A 22,003-nucleotide genomic window follows, 5' to 3' on the forward strand; every position below is an offset into this window, starting at 1 on the left:
AATATGACAATTTTGGGCTCCGAAAACTATGCTACATACATTGTTTTTAAGTGTTAAATAAATGTTTTATTTGTTACGAATTTTTCTTAATTTTTAATTATTCTGTGTCTGGGTCGATTTGCTTTGCATAGCCGTTATATAAATTCCGAAATACATTCAAGTGCTTAGCCTCTTCACAGTGGGCTAATTTGCATGCCAGACGATTTTTATTATCCACATCTTCTTGACTTAATTATAATACCAAATTGCATCAGCTTTTTAAGATATATAAATCGAAACTCGAGCATAGATTGTCATAAGTCTCAGAAGTTTTCTAGTCCGACAATCAATCCAAATTACAATGTTCAAGATCGTAAGTACTCCTTGCGGATTTCGGGATAGTTTGCCTTTTAATCCTGGATTATCCTAGCTGCTTGTCTGCGCCCTTGTCGCCCTGGTGGCCGCCAACTCCAATGTCGAGGTCAAGGAACTGGTCAACGATGTGCTGCCCGACGGCTTTGTGAGCAAGCTGGTCCTCGACGACGGATCTGCATCTTCGGCCACTGGAGATGTCCACGGAAACATCGACGGAGTCTTCGAGTGGATTTCCCCCGAGGGCGTTCATGTGCGAGTGGCCTACAAGGCCGACGAGAACGGATACCAGCCCCAGAGCGACCTTCTGCCCACTCCCCCTCCGATCCCAGCGGCCATTCTCAAGGCCATTGCCTACATCCAGGCCAACCCCAGCAAAAACTAAGCGACTCTGTCACTCAGAAACTCATGGATTGGAAACAGCTAGTTTGAAGTGGACTACTCTAACTTGCTGTTTTAGATTTAAGAATATTTAATAAGGGAATCCCAAATAAATTAAAACTTGCAATCTGAATTATACGAATTTGTTTTAAATCATTTGTTTTTTAAACTTAAAAATTCACAAATAATCTAGAAGAAAAGCTTTACTCGATTGCCCCAACTATTACTGTGGGTTTATACGATGGCCATTTCATGCAATCCTTTCATGACATAGGGAAATACGAGTAAACAACATTTTATGTATTCGCTTACACACGAAAGTTGATTATGTATTCATTCATTCGCTATAAAAACGCCGGACGTAAAAGAAAAAATTGAAATTAAATTCTTTTTCCCCTTTGAAGGTCATTTATTTTTTTAATTAAAGTTCCGGTTCGCTTTGGTGATGGTGGAAGTACTAACTATCAGCTGAAATAATAATAATCATAATAACTCAAGGCACAAATATAGTATGAGCTTATAAATTTCAAATATAATATTCTCCTTGGAAAGAATCGGGTTAAAGGTGGCGCCATCTGGCTTAAAATTTAAATTTATGTTGACAAGTTCTGAAATAGAAAGAAACAATTTATAATGACCGAATAAATATATACAGCTTAATAACTGGCTTCTGTCATATCTCAGAGTGACATTACAGACTTTCGCGATTAGTAAGCGTTCGAATGGGCGTGGTCTTTCCGACCAAAAGAAAAATCAACACCTTAAATATCAAAAACTTCCTTAAACTCTGTAAAGTATGCTTTGCAAGGGCTTGCGAAGAATGTTTCATTGCTAAGAAATGTCCATATAAATTGATCTTCCACAAAGAAGTTGATTAATCGGTCAGTGTCTTAAATTCGTATAACGCATTTATTTAATTACCCTCTGTTCGGACTTATATCTATATGGTCTGGATAATTATTCAAATGAATAGACATGGAAAGATTCCGCTACGGAGGTGGGTCTTAACCTTTTCAAGCCACGATATTCTGAGAATCTTTTTAGAATAATTACGGTAGCAATTTGCATAGACCAGTGAAAGCAAAAAGAGTGCAGCAGACGACTTTTATCACCGCCCTGGCATGTCACTTCCAACCAGTCCGAAAAACCTAACGAGGCTTATGCTGGCCGAAATGTTAATTAGAAACGGGTTGCAGCAGCTTCGTGTTTTGTTGGTCGTCTTCTGCGTATAAAAAGCGAAATCGATCCCCAATCGGCATCAGTCCCACGAGTTCTCTAGTCTGACAATCAAACCAAATCACAATGTTCAAGATCGTAAGTATCTGGAGATCGATTTCTGATAGTTCGATGAGTAATCCTGGAATATCCTAGCTGCTTGTCTGCGCCCTTGCCGCCCTGGTGGCCGCCAACGAGAATGCCGAGGTCAAGGAGCTGGTCAACGATGTGAGCCACGATGGCTTCGTGAGCAAGCTGGTCCTCGACAACGGATCTGCCTCTTCGGCCACTGGAGATGTCCACGGAAACATCGACGGAGTCTTCGAGTGGATTTCCCCCGAGGGCGAGCACGTCCGTGTTAGCTACAAGGCCGACGAGAACGGCTACCAGCCCCAGAGCGACCTCCTGCCCACCCCCCCTCCAGTCCCAGAGGCCATCCTCAAGGCCATCGCCTACATCCAGGCCCATCCCAGCAAGGAATAGACGCTCGACCCGACCAGGACTCAACGATCTGGCCCTCCATCCAACGCTTAGAATTTAAAACAGCAAGCTGACTTAAAAAGTTTGACTATCGAGTCGTGAAATAAATTCGATATTCTTTGGCAAAAAAGTTATTTACTCAGGTGTTTATCGGGAATTCAAGTTGTTTGGGTCTCCTGATTTATTTGCATCGAGACAGTAAAATCTGTTCTAGACTGTCACGCTCTGTCTGGATGTTTCTTGACAGATCTAAGCTAACAATAACCGGTCTAATTAGCGATTAACTTAGGGAGTACCAGATCTTTGAGCTAAATTAATTCTCTGTTTCATTAGACTGACATATCCATTACTTAGTTCCCAATTCAGAGCATAGGTTAATAATTTTACAATTTTAGGGTATGCAAAAACTAGTACTAAGCTAAAGCTGCTCTTATGCTACTGACTCGCAGGTTTTGCACATTTACTGTTCATTAAGTGTGTTAGTTTTCAAATGATTATGCAATTATAAAACAACAAAACTGGAATTTGCTTAAAAGTTAATATTGATTAGCAGTTAACACGCTAATTAAGACTAAATATTTCCAAGTCAACGTTTGGAAGTTAACAGCAGAAGTTGTTGAAAATAAAAGTGTTTATGATGAACACTTGGTTTATTACATATCACAATATTTTTTTATTTTTATTTTCTTCAGCTAAATAAAAAATTTTATAATATGTGTTGTCATTCCTTTTCCATTCGATTTATTTATTTGTGACATTCATTTTAATGATCTATTTTATTAAATAAAATATTCAAACTTGGATTCATTTCTGGACGTCATGATTGATTGCGATTGAGGAACAGGAGAGGTTGTTGAAAATAAAAGTGTTTATGATAAATGTAACCACTTATTTGTTTTACATATCACAATATTTATTAGTGAGATTCATTTAAATTATTGGATTAATTTTTGCCGGCCTGTGAGACATGATAAAATCTGTCCAGAGGCTTATTTGTTACAAAATGAAATAATTGTTCGGTATTCGATTTGTTTTACTTTTTCTTGTCCAAAGATTTGTTTCCGAAAAAAGAATAAATGTACGGCTGTTGAAGTGAAAGTGATATCATTCAGCTTCTGATTCTCGGTATCTGCACACTTAATTTTTATTGGTAGTGTGAACTGAATTTTGTTGTGCAATAAAATAAAATCCGAACTGCTCATCTGCTCGAAATGAATATTAATTAGCATGCAAATTAACATGAACTGTTTGCCAAGACAACTTTGACAATTTGCGAGGAAAAGATGATGTGAACTATATGAAACAGGCTCGGACAAGACACGGAACATATTGGTTTGATGAAAAATATTGAAAAATAATATTGTAAAGATAAAAAACTTGAATTTAATTGACTGACCTATGGTCGCAGTTTATTAATATAATTTAGAAGTTTGGTATTGCACCATAAATTGATAAACTCATCGCTTTTTCAGTCTGATTTGAATGCCATTTTCCGACTTCAGCGTGACTCGAATATTTAATACTGGATCGTATTCGCTCTGTGGGACACAGTCCTCGCGGGAATGGTCGTTGATTCCGGGGGAAAGTCCATCTACGGCCGGCAAGATTTCAAATCGTCGCACCAACTGTGAGAGCAGAGCCTTCATTTGGTACATGGCAAACTTTTCAGCTGTACCCAGAGATAAGTCAATAAATAAATCTGCAGTTAACTGTATATTTATATTTCTTACCAATGCACCGCCTTGGGCCTGCACTAAATGGCACACTCTTAAAAGCCTCGATGCCCACATTTCCGCTGGCATTCTCGAATCTCTCGGGACGGAAGGTGCACGGATCGTCGAAATACTTTTCATTGTAGCCCATGGCTATGAGACACATGATCACCGTGGTCCGCTTGGCCACCTTGGTGCCATCTGAAAGTATTTTGTTTTACATTTTGGGAAACTTCTTTCCAGGCGCTACTTACTAATGTCGATGGGTTTGCGGTTGGTTCGGGCAATCAGCGGCACAGATGGATACAATCGCAGGGTTTCTCGAATGATCACCTCCAGGTAGTACATCTTGTCCAGGCAAACCAAGTCCGCCTCTCCCGATAAATTATTGCCAAAGATGCGCTGCTGTTCTTCAAAAGCCTTTTGCTGAATCGCCGAGTGGCGGGATAGAGTATACATGGTGAAGGATAAGGCGGCGGCTATAGGATCGTGACCCTATAATAGAACATTTCTGTAAGCTAATTCAAATCTTTACTAAAAGAAATACAGACTAACAGAATTAAATATTTATGATATTTACATAAATACATAAATATTTTATTTTTGGAAATTTCCTTATATTATTTGTTGGCCTTTCGATTTTTTGGGTGCATGAGAATTTTAATTTTATGAAATGAAGTATCAGAATTTAGAATTAGTATACACCCGTAATAACTAGCGCTGTAAATAAGAGATTTACCTTCTGGTGTCAGAAAAATAATTTCAAGAGATGACAAAATTTGAAATACGGCAAGGTACCAACTAAATAAAGAATTTTAAAAAACCAACAAGACTCGCTTTCCATTTCAATGAGTTTATTAATTATTTGACTTACGGTAAATATGAAGGTGGAAATTTCCTCGATAATCTCCCGCTCCTTGAGGGCTCGGCCATCTAGTTTGGCAGAGAGCAGGACGTCGAGGAAGGGTTTGTTTATTGGCTGCCCTGACTGACTTGTATTTACCAGGGCCAACTTGTGTCGACGTTGCGCAATAATCTACGAGGAGATAAACTGTTGATTTTTAAACGATTCTGGCACCTCATTCCCCCCAGAACTCACCCGATTTAGTTCGCGGCGGAGGAGGGACAGAGCTCGGCGCTGCTTCAAGTAGTAGGAGGTAAGTCGGAACAAGGCATCGAACCGCTTCACAATGCTGAAGGTGCGCTCCTGCACCACATCGCACAATCTAGGAAACGGGGGGAAAGGGGGGAATTAAAGAGCTTAAGCCCGAGATTTCTCAGCTTGAACTTACTCCTTGATGGCGCCGTGCAAATCCGAGGGCTCTCCATTCAGCGAGCTACTGCCCTGGCCAGTCGCGTTTTCTGCGGGGAAACAGGGTAAGCAGTGAAGTAGGAGCAGGCTAAATGAACCCGAACGAATCCCAAAAAATCTCAATAAATTACCAACGGTTAACAGGGAAATTCTTCAAATCATTTGGCCCACAATGTGCAGCAGTCTGTGCTGTATCGTCGAGGGCAAGTACCTCGACCGCGAAACTTTTCCGCCCGCACAATCTGCGGCACTTGTACCCATTTTCTATGCCATAAATCTTATTTATAAAACGTTCATAATAAATTACAAAAAATAAACGAGCGAAACGCCCGAAGTACCAAACTGTGCCTCAAAAACGACATGACAAATGTGTAAAGTTTGGCGTGCGTACAGAGAGGAAATATAACTGTCATTAAACTTGCAACCCTATCTGGCATAATGAAGTAGTATTTCTTATGTGTTTTGAACTCATCAGTACTGCATTAAATTTTTAATTTCGATTGTTTGAAAATTCAAATATTTTTGTTATTGAAAAAAGTTTAAAATGCATTTACAAGTTGATTTTTATATATTTTGTAATAAAATTAACTTCTGTAAAATAAGTAAAATCATAGCATTAAGATAGAAAATTTAAAAAAAATTGGTAATTGTTTGTTTATGCTATTATAAAAATGTTCATGTTACGGCTAAATTAAGTAATTAACTTATTAATGAATTAATTAGTTAGTTTTTTAAATCTTTTGAATTTGTAACAGAGTAAAGTCATAGCATTTATCCTATGTTTTCGAAATCTATTATTTAATATATTTTGTTTGCTGTGCATGCAAAAATGTTTGGCGAAACCTAGCTGGTTTGGGTAAGTATTTATCTTAGTAGCTTTGGGTTCGATGAACATGTCCACCTCCACTTACCGCACACAATATCCAGTGTACACTTGGCAACCAGTTCCTGGGCATCGAAGATTTCCTGAGTGGCCGACAGACCGTCGAGCTTCTGGACAAATTGTTCGCCCGTCCGATGAATCACCCGCAGGTATCCCTCGATGGCCTGTCTTTCGAAGGCGGGGATGTAGAGCTTCTGGTGCTTTAGCCAGCGGGCACCGGAACTGGTGAGCAGACCGTCCCCCAGCCAGGGTCTCAAAAAGGAGTAAAGGTGCTCCTTGTACAGCAGCGATGAACTTGACAGAATGTTCTGCAGGTCAAACACAATAAACTAGATGCTGTTTGGGCTGACGTGGGGGTGGACTCACCTGAATTTCCGCCGGATCACTCAGCATCATGTGGTACTGCAGGAAGACCAGAGAACGAAATCCCTGAAAATCGTATTTCCGACAATATTGCAAGACCTTTTTTGGGGTATTCTGCCGAAGATAAAAATAGGACGACCACTTTAATTATCTGCCCCGAGTTCCTCGTTTGCAGAGCACTAAAGTTTTAGTTCAGCCAGGCTCTCTGTTTCACATATCCTGATTGCTCGCTTGCTTACTTAAGTACTTCGAAAAACAATTTGGGCTTATACAGTTAAAGTTGCAAATTTATTTTAATTAATTGTAGCTCTTTCAGTGGCGGACTAGAAAATAATGTCGGACAAGCAATTTAGCATTTTTTCATCAATTTTTTTTTCTCAACATAACTGTTTTACAAATAACAAAATAATAGCAGCCACATTGTTATCGCGTTGCTTTTGTTATTCAGCAATTGAAAGGCACTAGAAGCAAAATGATATCATCAAAAAAGTATAGTTCAACGCTTTTTTTCCCCAAGGCATTGTGCATTTGAAATGATTACTTTAGGCACGTACAGGGATGGGCGGAAAAACCAGACCGAATTTATTCAGCTGTGCGAAGGAAGGCAATTGGGAAATGCGCACAGAACTTGATGAAAGCTGTAGCAAATATTACAATAAATATATTGAGGAAATCAGATACAATTCGAGATGGAATCCAAATGTGCAATCGATACCAATGGGAATTGAACGCAATGAATCGCTGCAAAGACCTTTGGTACTAAGGGACTCGACCAGACAAGCGGCTTTCGTATTAAAGTTAAAGAGTTCATAAATATAGGCAGGCTATGCAGCTAATACTTACCGTCTGGCTTGAGGCCAAACTGAAAAAGATTACCCACGAAGGGATATGGCGTGGGTCCTGGTATCATCTCCATGATGCCAGCCATGTGGTCTATATAGTTGAATATCTTCACACCCTTGAACACCAAAATGGTGGCCAAAATAATGGCTATCGCTATCAAAACATAATGCCGCCCGACTGTTCACCTTCACTATTCTTTCCAGACTGGTTGGGCCTGTATAATTATTATTAGGTGACCATTTTCATAGCCGATAACCCCATCGATAGCTTATCTACCTATATTATTCGCATTTTTTTTGTAGTATTTGCAATTGGTACAAACAACGTTATTAACACCACAATTAACATAATGCTTGATTGCCTTCCATAATTGATAAATTGAATAATACTGGGCTACCTGCTCGCAGTAAATTGGCTCACTCAAGTGATGACGTGTGGGTCTAAAGGCTGATTTGGTTTACCGGGAAGATATGGGGTTAATAAACAATTGTTAATCGACTGTTGATATTGAAATCAAATCGGAAACAAAACTTTTGACACACAAGAGTAAAGTGAGAAGGCATAAATCAATCAATGGTGTCGAAGAGAGTTAAAAATAAAATTATCTTGCTGCATTTGCAAACAATATCTTGAGAATAATCTTTAATACACCAAAAAATGTGCCCCCTAAATAAAGAAAAAAAGCCCTAAGGCCCATAAAATGTAATTATTTTTTATTTGAAAACCTTGAAAAATATGTGTTTTTATCAATGGCGTTGGGTCCCCAATAGGGATACAATACAATGGTAAAAAGTAATAAGAATTATGATGCCGACAAACAGTCCATTTTTACGAATTACGATAGTTTGTCAGCTTGATACATTTGTAGTATCACTGGTTTTATAGCCAGCAAACCCCTTAAGAAACCTTACCTGTGTGAACGTATTTCAGATTTGATGTTATAGATACTGATAGTGCAGTCTCACTTTTTAAAATTTTAATTTATGAGGTGGTATCATATGGAAGAGATGTATTATGCACTATACATTTTTTTAAAATTATCTAATTTTAAGGTTTTTTAAAAATCAAGTAATGTATTCCAATAACACTGGCTTACAAACTTTATTTATCCGAAGGAGATCAAACCGTAATTTTCCGGAGCAATTGAACTGACTGATTCCAGAAAAGGAGACCGAGAATTTTTTGAGCCATACAATTTGTGAAAGTGTAATTTTACATTTTTTTAGTTTTGTTTAACTGATTTGGGTTATCATTAGCTTATTTTACTAGAAGTAGAACGTTATTTAACTTTCCTATATATATGCAGTAAGGATTGGATTCCTAATATAGATCTTAGAGCTTTAAGGAATTATAAACATATGCTCAATTTGCAGTTCCGATACCATAAAGAATCCGGTACCATAAAGAATTCGGTACCATTAAAAATTCGGTACCATAAATTATTCGGTACCATAAAGAATACTATCCTACCGGCAGCCGAGGACTATAAATTCCTATGTTATTCTTAGTTTTGTAATAAAATCGAATCCTAAAACTCAAAATTAATTTTGTACATGATCATTTCTTCTTGTCGACATTTGAATGTTAAAATTAAGTAGAGTGTATGTTTTTACGTTGTGCGTATAATACGTTAAAGCTTGTTGCTGATAAGCTAACAATAAATGCTTTTGGTAAGTTAGTCTCTTTCTGGGGCTCTTCGCACTCTCTTTCCTTTTCGAAAGAGACACCGTTAAAAACTCTCTGTTGACAAAATTCAACGTTTAAGATATTTGATTCATTTTGTTTACTTTCTTCGGAGAGAAGTTTTAATAGAGCTTATCTTTTGTTTGCTGTTTGTAATAAAATGTATATGACTAATTTACATTAGTACATTTGAGTGCAAATATGCCTCTTTTATGATTGAGCTGAATAAAAACTCATCTTTCAAAAACCTGATTTTAAATCGGCCAGTCATGCTGAAAGCATGAAACTTTTGTTGGTTCAGAAAAGCGGCTAGAAAAAGAGAGGGAGAGTCTAGGAGGTGGCTGATAACTCTCGTATTTATACGTGGGTCTGCCCGAAAAAACTCTCATATTCCGAGTGTTTCGCGAACGCGCCGGTTGTTTTGACACTCGCGATCGAAAATGTGGCTTGTGTTTTATGTTTTTTTGGCCCTTCCGCTGCTGGTGGCTGCCTACTTGGAGTTGACCACGTTCCGCCGGAGAAAAGTGCTTAACAAGTGCAAAGGCCCCAGAGGCCTGCCCCTCGTGGGAAATGCCCATCAAATGGGCAAGAATCCCACAGGTGGGTTTTGCTTAAATCTCCATGGCACAAAAACGAAGGGAATGCTCCCGAAACTTCTTATTTCGAATAGCGTTGTGACCGATGTAACTGCGCATCGAATTAGTTCAGCGGCAACGCTAATCCAGTTGGGTTACTTTGCGCTAGCGACTTTACAACCGGAAAATTGGACTGTTAAGTAATAATGAGGCTACTGCCACTTGAAAATAAAGGCTAATCGTAGCCTAGGTCTGAAATATTAGAGATAACCAAGAGACCTTTGACTTGTGTTGCGTAATTTAAACCTTACAGATGCTTTATAGAGTGTTGCAATTAAGAATACTGAAAATCGCGTGTCGAAACAAACAATGAAAACCTTTGGAATACACTTGTTGCATACTGATAGTGAATCGTGATACGTGATAATAATAATGGGTTTTTCTCACGTCTATACAGAAATTCTCGACCAGGTGTTCGCCTGGTGGCATCAGTTTGGGAAGGGCAACTTTGTCTTCTGGATAGGAACATACTCCAATGTGTTGGTCACTAGTTCTAAGCATCTGGAGGTGAGTTTGTGGGATTTTCAATTGTCATAGATATCATGACTATAATTCCTACCTGACTATAATGACTATAATTTCCTACCTTTTTAGTTCATACTCAGCAGTCAGGAACTGATCACTAAATCCGACATTTATCAACTCACGCATCCTTGGTTGGGACTTGGACTTCTGACCAGCACCGGCAGTAAATGGCACAAGCACCGCAAGATGATCACCCCAGCCTTCCACTTCAACATCCTGCAGGACTTCCATGAGACGATGAACGAGAATTCGAACAAATTCATAATGCACTTGAAGAAGGTGGCTGCCGGGGACAGTATCTTTGACTTCCAGGACCAGGCCCACTATCTGACCTTGGATGTTATTTGCGACACAGCGATGGGTGTGTCCATCAATGCAATGGAAAATCGGAGCTCCTCCATTGTGCAGGCATTCAAAGAGTAAGTTTGGTTGACTTAAGCTCTTTTCGTTCTAAAACTGTTGTATGTTCCACAGCATGTGCTACAATATCAACATGAGAGCCTTCCATCCCCTGAAGCGCAATGAAATACTGTACCGGTTGGCCCCCGATTACCCCGCCTATAGAAGGACTCTCAAGACCCTCCAGGACTTTACCAACGATATCATCGAAAGGCGCATTGCGGCCCACAAATCGGGAGCAGTTTCGACCAGCCAAGGTGACGAGTTCACACGCAAGAAAATGGCCTTTTTGGACACCCTGCTCTCGTCCACCATCGATGGTCGTCCTCTGACTGCGAATGAGCTGTACGAAGAGGTGTCGACTTTCATGTTTGAGGGACACGATACCACCACTTCCGGAGTGTCATTTGCTGTCTATTTGCTGTCCAGACATCAAGACGAACAGGTTATACAATATAATTAAAGGCACAATGTGTACAAATTTGTACTTTACTCCATTTTGTACTACAGCGTAAACTGTTAGAGGAGCAACGCGAGATAATGGGTGACTCGGATTTGGGACGCGATGCCACCTTCCAGGAAATTTCCCAAATGAAATACCTGGATTTGTACATCAAGGAGGCCCAGCGTCTTTATCCTAGTGTACCCTTTATTGGACGCTACACGGATAAGGATTATGTGATTGGTAAGAGCAATCAAAACTTACGTAGAACACTCTCAATAACGATAATCCTCCATAGATGGCGATCTCGTGCCCAAGGGCACCACCCTCAACTTGGGTATCGTGATGCTGGGCTACAACGAAAAGGTTTTCAAGGATCCCCACAAATTCCGACCCGAACGCTTTGAGCTGGAGAAACCAGGACCCTTTGAGTATGTGCCCTTCAGTGCCGGCCCACGTAACTGTATTGGCCAAAAGTTCGCTCTGCTGGAGATCAAGACCGTGGTGTCGAAGATCATTCGCAACTTCGAGGTTCTGCCTGCCCTGGACGAGCTGGTTTCTAAGGATGGCTCCATAAACACCACCCTGGGATTACCTCCTGCTGAGCGGAAGAAGCTGGATGCACATCGTCATAAATACGATCCGATTCTGTCCGCTGTTCTGACCCTAAAATCAGAAAATGGTCTTCATCTTAGACTGAAGGAGAGGCATTAAGGACCAACTTTGTCAAGAGGAGTAGCTCTAACTCTGTTAAGTTTGGTGCTTGAAACGTGCTTAAATATTATTTTCCCAGGGAAACTATTAATAAGAAACTGTTAATCAAGGGAAGTAAAGCGAGGAAGAAGAAAAAAAAACACAAATGTTCAATAACATGTTTTACCCTTTGTACTACACAAATGATCCCAATAAGTTCACATTAATGAAATTAAAAATCCAACTTTGGCTTGTAATCTTCAGGCAGTACTTCTCAGCTTGAATTTTAAAGCAAGCGATTGATTCGCAGCTTATTGTCTAGTCATGCTGAGCGCATAGATTTGTCTTTCCCGATTTGGCGGCAGACAATGTCGTCATAGGCCTTTTGAGAGATTCCAAGTGCGAGAGACTGAGAGCTGTGTGCCGGCGACCAGTGTTGGGGTGTACCTAGATACTTGTACCTAGGTATGTACCTAGGTACACTTTTTTGATACCATATACATTACCTAGGTAAACAAATATGAGGCTAAATTTACCTTACCTAGGTAAAGATTTTTTTATCTTAAAAATTTGTTATAATATGTACATATTTCGGTACTGACATATTTTTGTTCAATTTTTTTTGTCAAATTCGCTTGATACCAATAAATTGAATTTCGTGTTCTTTTCCCCAATATGTAAATAAAAAATGAGCAATTTCACTGCAAATTAAAGAAAAGTTAATTCCACCGCACAAGCAAGATAACAGATGTTTCTTGTTACATGTTTCTGCTACAACAAATACACAATATCACAATTCCTCTGCCACTTCGTGAAGAATAAAATGATTTGATTTTAAAAAAATGGTATAAAAAATGTTTTTACCTTTTCTGTACCGTTTACCTTACCTAGGTACATTACAACTTGTTACTTTTTACCTTACTTACTTATTCTCACAAATACCTTGTACCTTACCTAAATACAAAAAACAAGTACCTTTCCCAACACTTGCCGCAACTGATTGGAGTATTTAAGCAGAGTGTCTCCCACTTTGCACTCAAATCCGATTTACTCGCCACAGCGGTCGGTTGTCTGTGGTCGCGCTCGAAAATGTGGACAATACTGTTGTGCGCCTTCATTGGCCTTCCGCTGCTCTTGGTGGCCTATTTCGAGTTCGGATCATCTGCGACGAAAGCGCATGCTAAACAAGTTCCAGGGCCCAAGAATGCTGCCAGTGGTGGGCAATGCCCATCAGATGGGAAAGACTCCCACAGGTGAATGCCACTCGCGGTTGTGCAATCTAGATAAATTTCATTAGGCCCAGCGACTTAATTAGCTGGTGATCAAAGTCCCCTCTAGATACCATCGAACCTTGGGTGTCTGATCGCCTAACATAGTGCTGCAATGATAACATTGGGACTTTAATCTTAATCTGGAGAAATTAGTATGATTTTAAGACGAATGCAAGTCATTGGCATCAAACAATGTAACTGTGCCCCACCGAGTGTGGAATATTAATAAGCTCATTGATCATTTGTCTCCATTCCAATTCTTAGAGATTTTGAACCGATTTTTCGGCTGGTGGCATGATTATGAGCAGGCTAATTTTCGATACTGGATAGGCTACTATTCGAACATTATGGTCACTAGCCCCAAGTACATGGAAGTGAGTTTTTGTCTGGCTAATCCCCCAAATGTCAATAAAGACATAATGGAATTCTATTAAAGTTTATACTCAGCAGTCAGACACTGATATCCAAGTCCGATGTCTACGATCTCACGCATCCCTGGCTGGGACTTGGACTTCTGACCAGCACCGGCAGTAAATGGCACAAGCACCGCAAGATGATCACCCCAGCCTTCCACTTCAACATCCTGCAGGACTTCCACGAGGTGATGAACGAGAACTCCAGCAAGTTCGTTGACCACTTGAGGAAGGTGGCGGATGGGGACAATATCGTTGACTTCCAGGAGGAGACTCACTATCTGACCTTGGATGTTATTTGCGACACTGCCATGGGTGTGTCTATAAATGCAATGGAAAACCGAAGCTCCTCCGTTGTGCAGGCCTTCAAGGAGTAAGTAAAGTGTATTATTCATATTGCATATGCAATGTATAAATTACTTACTTACTTAGTATGTGCTACAACATGAAGATGAGAGCCTTCAATCCTTGGAAGCGTAATGAAATGCTCTATCGCTTGGCTCCCGAATATCCAGCCTATAGTAGGACTTTAAAAACCCTTCAGGACTTTACCAACGACATAATAGCAAAGCGAATTGAAGCTCGAAACTCTGGCGTTGAGTGCCACAGCCAAGGTGATGAGTTCTCGCGCAAAAAGATGGCCTTTTTGGATACACTTCTTTCGTCCACGGTGGACGGACGTCCCCTGACTTCCCAAGAGCTTTATGAGGAAGTTTCCACTTTTATGTTCGAGGGGCACGACACAACCACATCCGGAATCGGGTTTGCAGTCTTCCTGCTCTCCAGACACCAAGAAGAGCAGGTTATGTATTTAGTTTTCAGGCTAAAAATCATCTTACTGATTTTTTGCTCTATATAGAAAAAGTTATTTAACGAACAATGCGAGGTGATGGGCGGTTCTGGGCTGGGTCGAGATGCCACCTTCCAGGAAATCTCCCAAATGAAATATTTGGATTTGTTTATAAAGGAGGCGCAACGTCTTTATCCGAGTGTGCCTTTCATTGGTCGCTTTACGGAGAAAGACTATGTGATTGGTAAGGGGTGTGCGTTTAATTAGGGCCCTTTGAAAGTATTCAATGATGAATTTCTAGATGGCGACATCGTGCCCAAGGGCACCACCTTAAACTTGGGCCTTCTCATGCTGGGTTACAATGATCGTGTTTTTAAGGATCCCCATCGATTCCGACCAGATCGCTTTGACCTGGAAAAACCAGGACCCTTTGAGTATGTGCCCTTTAGTGCCGGTCCACGAAACTGTATTGGCCAGAAGTTCGCTCTGCTGGAGATCAAGACCGTCGTGTCGAAGATCATTCGCAACTTTGAAGTCTTGCCCGCTCTGGATGAACTTGTTTCCAAGGACGGTTATATAAGTACGACCCTGGGCCTTCCTCCGGCGGAGAAGAAAAAGCGCGACGCGCATATCCATAAATACGATCCGGTTTTGTCGGCTGCCATGACTCTAAAGTCTGAGAATGGCCTGCATTTGCGCTTGAAGCAGAGGCTTTAAATATGATAACTCGTGGAAAAATAACAGCACACTTTCAGGCAGGCAACCTTTTGAAATTTGGCTTACTACACGTTAACATTACATTTTATGTAGATACTTTATTTTCTCTTAATGGAATAAAACTAGCTTAGACTGCCACAAGAACGGTGCCCACATAGGGATTGGCCACGAACTCCGTGGGCTTGATGACGTCGCCATCGATGTACTGCGAATTCAGGGAAGTGGTGATGACCTCCGCCTGGGTGCCCAGTCCATAGTACTTGGTCAGGTCCAGGGTCTTGGCAGTGCTGCCCAAGTTGAGAACGATCACGTAGAGATCGCTATCGGTCTTTTGACTGTTTGAATGGGAAATGTTCACCAATAGATCTGTTGTCTCTTAGACTACTTTACTCACCGCGAATAGATGATCACGTCGTCGTCGATGGCCTGAATGTTGAGCTCTCCCTGGCGGAAGGATGGCTCCTTGCGGACTCGCACCAGTTTCTTGAAGATCTGCAAGTGGGAGCGAGGGGCTCGCAGCTGCTGGAGAGCGTTGTTGGTCTTGTAGTCATTGGACACTGGCAGCCAGGTGTGATCGGCACTGGTGAAGCCTGAGGGAATGTAAATGGATTATAATTATTGATTCTCTAAACCTCAAACCTTCATAGTTATTTCTCATTTTGGCATTTAAAGTCTACACTAAAACACTTGCCTATTCTTAGCACATAACTAATTTAAATGCAGTCAAAGCAAAACAATATAGTTTCATACCAGAAAACAAACCAAAAACTTTCACAAGGAATTTCAAGTGAATGTAAATACAATTAAACACATGAAATCTGTTATCAAATTATCGAGATCAGGTCTTCTTCAATTGTCATGTCTTTCTTATTCAACTTGTTTTTAACTTTTTAAAAATGTTGGCATTGAAGGGGCACAATCTACAAAAACACTTGTCTATTCTTCATACATAACTAAGATAATGGTAATGAAATAATGGCATACCTATTTCTTATCTGAATATATAAGGAACGTCGAAATAGCGAATTTAATGATTACTAATCGTTCTTAGGTTGCTACCTAAAAATAGCCAATATTTTTGTTTACTCTTACAAAGGAAAAACAAATCTCTGTAATCTATATGTATAGTTTTTACCCTTGTTAATTAAACTTAAATTATTTTTTTTTAAGCTTTAGGTAAAAGTTGCTAATTAAGCTAAGCTAAATAGCTCTAAGCCTTGGCTTAAATCTCAAAAGTAAAGCTCTGTTTAAAGTAATGAATAGATCTTACCTGCTTTGGAGGAGGCGTCCCACTGGTAGGGCGATCGCGCCGGGTCCCTCGATCGGGCGTAGTAATTGTCCGGGTCCGAGTTGCAGGCGTTGGGGTCCACGGTGTCCTCCCAGCTGATCCAAACGTCGGTCATGCCCAGCTCCTCGCCGTTGTAGGTGACCGCGTGGCCGGGCAGCGTCTGCAGCAGGATGTTGATGAGGTCGGTGCGCTGGACGCCAAAGCGGGAGGCCACGCGCTTGTTGTCGTGGTTGCCCAGCACCCAGTTGGCATACACACCGGCGGGCATGGCGTCCATCCACTTCTTGATGTGCGCCACATAGTCGCCGGCCTTCGAGGCGTTGTTGATGCTCGTGAGGAAGTCAAAGTTGAAGGGGATGTGGGAGCCGTTCCTCACCCCGTTTCCGTAATAGCTGATGATGTTTTCGAAACTAGTGTACGCCTCCGTCATCAGCAGCCGCTTGTCGCCGCCATTCGTCTTATGGAACTCGTCGACCAGCTCTCTCCACTGGTACACCATGTCAATGGTCTCCGGCTGGTCCTGCGTGTAGATGTGCTGCGTGTAGCAGTGGTCGTCCGGATCGGGGCAGCTCACGGGGTCGTTGGTCAGCGGCTCGTCCGGGTACTGGTTGTAGCGGTCCAGGTCCACCTCGAACAGGTAGGGCACGGCGTCGATGCGGAACCCGGAGACGCCCTTGCCCAGCCAGAAGCGGATCACGTTCTTCATCTCGTTCACCACGGCCGGATTGCGGTAATTGAGGTCGGCCTGCTGGATGGCGAACTGGTGGAGGTAGTACTGCTGGCGCACCTCGTTCCACTCCCAGGCACTGTAGCGGAACTCGGAGTTCCAGTTGCTCGGCGGCTCCCGCTCGCCGGTCTCATTGTTGATCTTGCCGTCGTGCCAGATGTAGAAGTCCTTGTAGACGGGGTCGCCGTCCACCGACTTGGTGAACCACTCGTTCTGGTCGCTCGAGTGGTTGGGCACGAAGTCCAGAATGATCCGGATGCCCACCTCCTTGGCCTTGGCGATCATGCGCTCGAAGTCCTCCATGGTGCCGTACTCCGGCTGGATGGTGTAGAAGTCGGAGATGTCGTAGCCGAAGTCCACCATCGGCGACTTGAAGATGGGCGACAGCCAGGTGGCCGTGAAGCCGATGTCCTTCAGGTACTGCAGCTTCTCGGTGACCCCGTTGAGGTCGCCAATGCCGTCGCCGTCGGAGTCGCGGAAGGAGCGCGGGTAGATCTGGTAGTAGTTTCCACTCTCCCACCACTCGGTGGCTCCCACGAGGCCAACGAGGGCCAGGAATAGACACGCAGCTGATTGCGGGCGCATTTTGTTCGGTTTTGTTCGCTCTGGGGAGCCGATTGCTGCCTTTTATACCGCTCGATAAGGCGGCTCCTATCGAGATCTGGCCCACTTGGAGTGGCAGTGGCCATTTGAATTGCTGTGCAAACAGCTCACATGAGTTCTCAGGGTGCTCAAGTCAGCGAACCAAAACTGTCATTGTTTTCGTACTCCCAGCTAAGCTTTACGTAAAGCGATTAACCCTCTTCCAAATGGCTTTTGATTGCTGGAAAAATACCGATTTTCGTGACAAGTATCTTCCTGATTTGTCGCCTGGCATTTGTTATGGTAGGGCGTTGAAGTGGACATTAGTCAGCCAACAAACAACCAACAGCAAGCTGGAAAGCTGTGATTAATAACTACACCCTTAAAATGCTGTGGAAATGTTTTTAAGATAACCTTGGTGAAATTTGTGGGACATTTTAAACGTGACAAAACATAATCATTTGTTGCAATATTGTCTAAACTAGTGCTATTATCAGCGTAAGTCAAGTTTTACTTGATAACTTAAGTAATTCATTGCCGCGGCGAAAAACGTTAGGGAAGCACTTGTTTGTTTACTTCTTGGAATGAATAAAAGCTTACTCAGGCGATAAATAGTTTTGACCTCTGGTAATTTGGCTGTAACAATAAAATCGGAAATTAAGTGATAACTCGTTAGATTTTAATACTTTTGAGTTAAGATAAGAATGTTATAAATATAATTATTAAATTGACTAAGTTTAGGATTAAAACTTATTTTTGTACCCTTGCCAGAGGCTATTATTTCAGTCAGAAGTTTGTAACGCAGTGAATGAGACTATTCCGACCTTATAATTATATATATTCTTGATCAGCATCACTGGCAGAGTCGACATGGCCGTCTGTCCGTCCGTCCGTTTCTCCGCAAACTAGTCTCTCAGTTTTTCAGCTATTTGCATGAAACTTTTCTGAATGTTGTCTTTATATTGCAGGTAGTATATAAGCCGGATCGGACGGTTATATCATATAGCTCCCAATCGGGACAAAAATTAAATAAAATGATATTTTTTCTGTTTTTTTCATAGTTCTTCGGGATATAGTAAGTGTTTATTGTTTCTGAATTAGTTGTTTTAAAGACTAATTCATTTTAGCAATAACTGCAATAACTTCGGCATGTGGAAGCTTTCTTACTTTCTCGTTTTAAAAGGTGTTTAACTGCTACATTTAAATTACTGATGCCTGAAACAAATTGATTGATTTGGTATGAACACCTGAATAGTTAGCTGAGCAAGCAGTTTTTCAGTTAAATCGATTTAAAATAACTAAACCCGGCAGAAATCATGTCCTTTGTCCTACTAAAGTGCTTGATGGTAAAATGGAATTGAGGGATGCAGAACTAAACTAAGTGAGTTACCACCTGTGCATATCCAAAGGGCATGAGAACATTGTAATTGAATTAAACCCCTTCGAGTGTATTGCCCTGGGCGGGGAAATGAGTAAGAGTACTTAAAAAAACATACCATGAAATTACAGGCATGTCCCCTCCGGATCCAGTTGAAGCTGATTCAAAAATACCACACATAAATTGAGTTCACTTTTTGCTTTAGACATTTTAAAATTTAAATCCATTTTCGCTTTAGCAATTCAGATAGGGCTGAGCGAGAACTGACTAGTAAGCTGCGTTTACCAAAAAGGGAAATGGCGGGAGGGAATTTAATTTGGCTAAGCGCTAATGTACAAGTAAAATATATTAATAATTCAGGAAGAACAGAAATGTAGATGGCTGCCCTAACTAATTAAACGGAGAGAGCGTCTGGAACTCTGATTTCAAATCAGTCAAGTTTTCTTAAAGTATATTTTTTGATCATAACCTAATCAACTTTAAAATAACGCTTTATCGAGTCTTTGGTTCTGGCTGACAAATAAAAAAAAAATGTTGTATAAATTAAAAAATATAATTTATTAATCTATGCGTTGTGCGACCTTTTGAAGTTGCCCTTACTCACGCTTTGCAGTACGTTTAAGTGCAGACATTAATGAAAGATATTGATCCAGTACGCGAATCTCAGGCCAGTCATCGGTTTATTTTCCCACCGTATCGTATTTAACATTTTTATTGCAATTTTACGACATTTCGCGCTTTAGTGGAATATCCAATAAAAGGAGGAGGCGGAAAAAGACCAGCCCGCGGCTATTTAATCTATCAAATATGCGATAAAACACTGACAGATTACCAGTTGGTCGGAGCAATTGTGGCCTTATCGGCTCCTCAATCGCTACATGGCCGGCAATTGTTATTAGCAAATTGAGTTTGGCCCACTCAAACGCTGTCGAAATGCCGCAGTGGGCACATCTCGGCCTGGTGGCTCTCCTTTTCGTGGCCACCGCCCTTTTGGGTGGTGCCGGTGGTGCGGACATCGATTGGTGGGAGAACGCCTCGCTCTACCAGATATACCCCCGCTCCTTCCAGGACAGCGATGGCGATGGCATCGGCGACTTGAAGGGCATCACCGCAAGGCTGGGCTACCTCAAGGAGATTGGCATCACGGCCACCTGGCTGTCGCCCGTTTTCACCTCGCCCATGTCGGACTTCGGCTACGACATCTCCAACTTCTACGACATCGACCCGATATTCGGTACCCTCGCCGACTTCGATGCCCTGATCGTGGAGGCCAAATCGCTGGGCGTGAAGATCATCTTGGACTTTGTACCCAACCACTCGAGCGACGAGAACGAATGGTTCGAGAAGTCGGTGAACCGCGAGGAGGGCTACGACGACTTCTACGTGTGGGACGACGGAAAACTGAATGCGGAAACCGGTGTGAGGGAGGCGCCCGCCAACTGGGTCAGTGTGTTTGGTGGACCCATGTGGACGTGGAACGAGAAGCGCCAGCAGTTCTTCCTGCACCAGTTCCAGGTGAAGCAGCCGGACCTCAATTTCACCAATCCCATGGTCAGGGAGCACATGCTGGACGTCCTGAAGTTCTGGCTGGACCGCGGCGTCGATGGGTTCCGCATCGATGCGGTGCCCCACATCTACGAGTACCGCTTCGCGAATGGCTCCTATCCAGACGAACCGGTCAGCGGCTGGGGCAGTGATCCCAATGCCTACGACTACCACGACCACATCTACACCAAGGATCAGCCGGCAACGGTGGATCTGATGTACGAGTGGCGGGCCTTCTTGGACAAGTACCGAGCGGACAACGGCGGCGACTCCAGGGTGCTGCTCGCCGAGGCCTACTCCTCCGTGGAAACCCTGAGTGCCTACTTCGGCAATAGCACCCACCAGGGCACCCAGCTGCCCATGAACTTCCAGCTGATGTACCTCAGCGGCTACTCCACCGCCAGGGATGTGGTGGGATCCATCGACTACTGGATGCAGACCATGTGGACGAACCACCAGACAGCCAACTGGGTGGTCGGCAATCACGACACCAAGCGCGTGGCCGACCGCATGGGGGCCCACAAAGTGGACCTACTGAATGTGATCGTGAACGCCCTGCCAGGTGCTTCGGTCACCTACTACGGCGAGGAGATCGGCATGTCCAATGTGGACGTGGAGTGCACCGGCGACTCTTGCGAGGATCGGGATGGCGAGCGAACGCCAATGCAGTGGACTGCGGGAAAGAACGCCGACTTCTCCGAGGGCGAGAGCACCTGGCTGCCACTGAGTCCGGAGTATCAGAGGTACAATGTGCAGACGGAGCGCGGCGTCTCGAGGTCCTCCCTGAACATCTTCAAGGGACTGCAGGCTCTAAAGAGCAGTGCTGCCTTTCTGGCCTTCAAGGAGGAGGGAGGCTTCTCCTACGCGGCGGTCACGGAACAGGTCCTGCAGATTATACGGTGGGTGTATAATCGCGTTCACATTACCATACCTGAAATACATGAAATACATTTCCTAAATTTCAATTCCAGCACCAACAAGTACAGCGAGGAGTACCGAATATTGGTCAACTTGGGCAACGACATGGAGGTCATCGATGGACTGGCCTCCAAGACCTACGAGTATGTGCTGGTCACTGCCTATTCCACCCATTATGCGGGGTAAGCTTAGGACGCCTCCTGCTCCACTAGATTTATAACTAATTGTGATACATCCCCAGGCAAAAGGTTGATCTGTCGCAGAGAATCGTTCTCATGCCCTACGAAGCAGTCGTCCTACGCTGGCTGGCGTGATGCCCCTCACTCCGATTACTTATTTAACAAATAAATGCCTTGTTTATTTCCTGTTAATCAGTATCGAACGCTATTGGGGTCCCCCATAAAGATATGCCCAGTCAGCTACACGTCGCATGTGATCCCAGCCATATATCAAAGTG

General features: G+C 42.6%; 6 protein-coding genes across 6 annotated transcripts; 4 read left to right on the forward strand and 2 right to left on the reverse strand.

The window, feature by feature from the left end:
- Window positions 1–195: 195 nt before the first annotated feature.
- LOC128256911 (larval cuticle protein 3) lies at window positions 196–865 on the forward strand. Its single transcript, XM_052987619.1, has 2 exons — window positions 196–352; window positions 410–865. The coding sequence occupies exons 1-2, from the start codon at window positions 341–343 to the stop codon at window positions 734–736; spliced, it is 339 nt and encodes a 112-aa protein (XP_052843579.1). The 5' UTR covers window positions 196–340; the 3' UTR covers window positions 737–865.
- Window positions 866–1,908: 1,043 nt separating this feature from the next.
- LOC128256909 (larval cuticle protein 4) lies at window positions 1,909–2,557 on the forward strand. The gene is made up of 2 exons (XM_052987617.1): window positions 1,909–2,046; window positions 2,104–2,557. Exons 1-2 carry the CDS (start codon window positions 2,035–2,037, stop codon window positions 2,428–2,430), a joined length of 339 nt encoding a protein of 112 aa, XP_052843577.1. The 5' UTR covers window positions 1,909–2,034; the 3' UTR covers window positions 2,431–2,557.
- Window positions 2,558–3,821: 1,264 nt separating this feature from the next.
- On the reverse strand, window positions 3,822–7,759 carry LOC128256891 (probable cytochrome P450 4ad1). Its single transcript, XM_052987599.1, has 9 exons — window positions 7,541–7,759; window positions 6,701–6,811; window positions 6,363–6,642; window positions 5,432–5,501; window positions 5,239–5,365; window positions 5,014–5,175; window positions 4,394–4,634; window positions 4,158–4,340; window positions 3,822–4,096 (listed from the first exon to the last, which is right to left on the reverse strand). Exons 2-9 carry the CDS (start codon window positions 6,728–6,730, stop codon window positions 3,885–3,887), a joined length of 1,305 nt encoding a protein of 434 aa, XP_052843559.1. The 5' UTR covers window positions 6,731–6,811; window positions 7,541–7,759; the 3' UTR covers window positions 3,822–3,884.
- A 1,838-nt stretch (window positions 7,760–9,597) lies between these two features.
- LOC128256920 (uncharacterized) lies at window positions 9,598–15,196 on the forward strand. The gene is given in 13 exon segments (XM_052987644.1): window positions 9,598–9,823; window positions 10,256–10,365; window positions 10,453–10,802; window positions 10,858–11,227; window positions 11,293–11,467; window positions 11,523–11,932; window positions 12,809–13,078; window positions 13,080–13,170; window positions 13,453–13,562; window positions 13,625–13,974; window positions 14,034–14,403; window positions 14,461–14,635; window positions 14,693–15,196. Coding segments are annotated over 13 exon segments (3,357 nt in total). The 5' UTR covers window positions 9,598–9,663; the 3' UTR covers window positions 15,109–15,196.
- Window positions 15,187–17,735, reverse strand: LOC128256884 (maltase A1). The gene is made up of 3 exons (XM_052987588.1): window positions 16,379–17,735; window positions 15,503–15,698; window positions 15,187–15,443 (listed from the first exon to the last, which is right to left on the reverse strand). The coding sequence occupies exons 1-3, from the start codon at window positions 17,706–17,708 to the stop codon at window positions 15,236–15,238; spliced, it is 1,734 nt and encodes a 577-aa protein (XP_052843548.1). The 5' UTR covers window positions 17,709–17,735; the 3' UTR covers window positions 15,187–15,235.
- A 2,236-nt stretch (window positions 17,736–19,971) lies between these two features.
- On the forward strand, window positions 19,972–21,917 carry LOC128256886 (maltase A2). Its single transcript, XM_052987591.1, has 3 exons — window positions 19,972–21,527; window positions 21,600–21,728; window positions 21,788–21,917. Exons 1-3 carry the CDS (start codon window positions 20,017–20,019, stop codon window positions 21,858–21,860), a joined length of 1,713 nt encoding a protein of 570 aa, XP_052843551.1. The 5' UTR covers window positions 19,972–20,016; the 3' UTR covers window positions 21,861–21,917.
- Window positions 21,918–22,003: the final 86 nt, after the last annotated feature.

The sequence above is a fragment of the Drosophila gunungcola genome, assembly GCF_025200985.1.
Source record: "Drosophila gunungcola strain Sukarami chromosome 2R unlocalized genomic scaffold, Dgunungcola_SK_2 000030F, whole genome shotgun sequence".
NCBI classification, from domain to species: Eukaryota; Metazoa; Arthropoda; class Insecta; order Diptera; family Drosophilidae; genus Drosophila; species Drosophila gunungcola.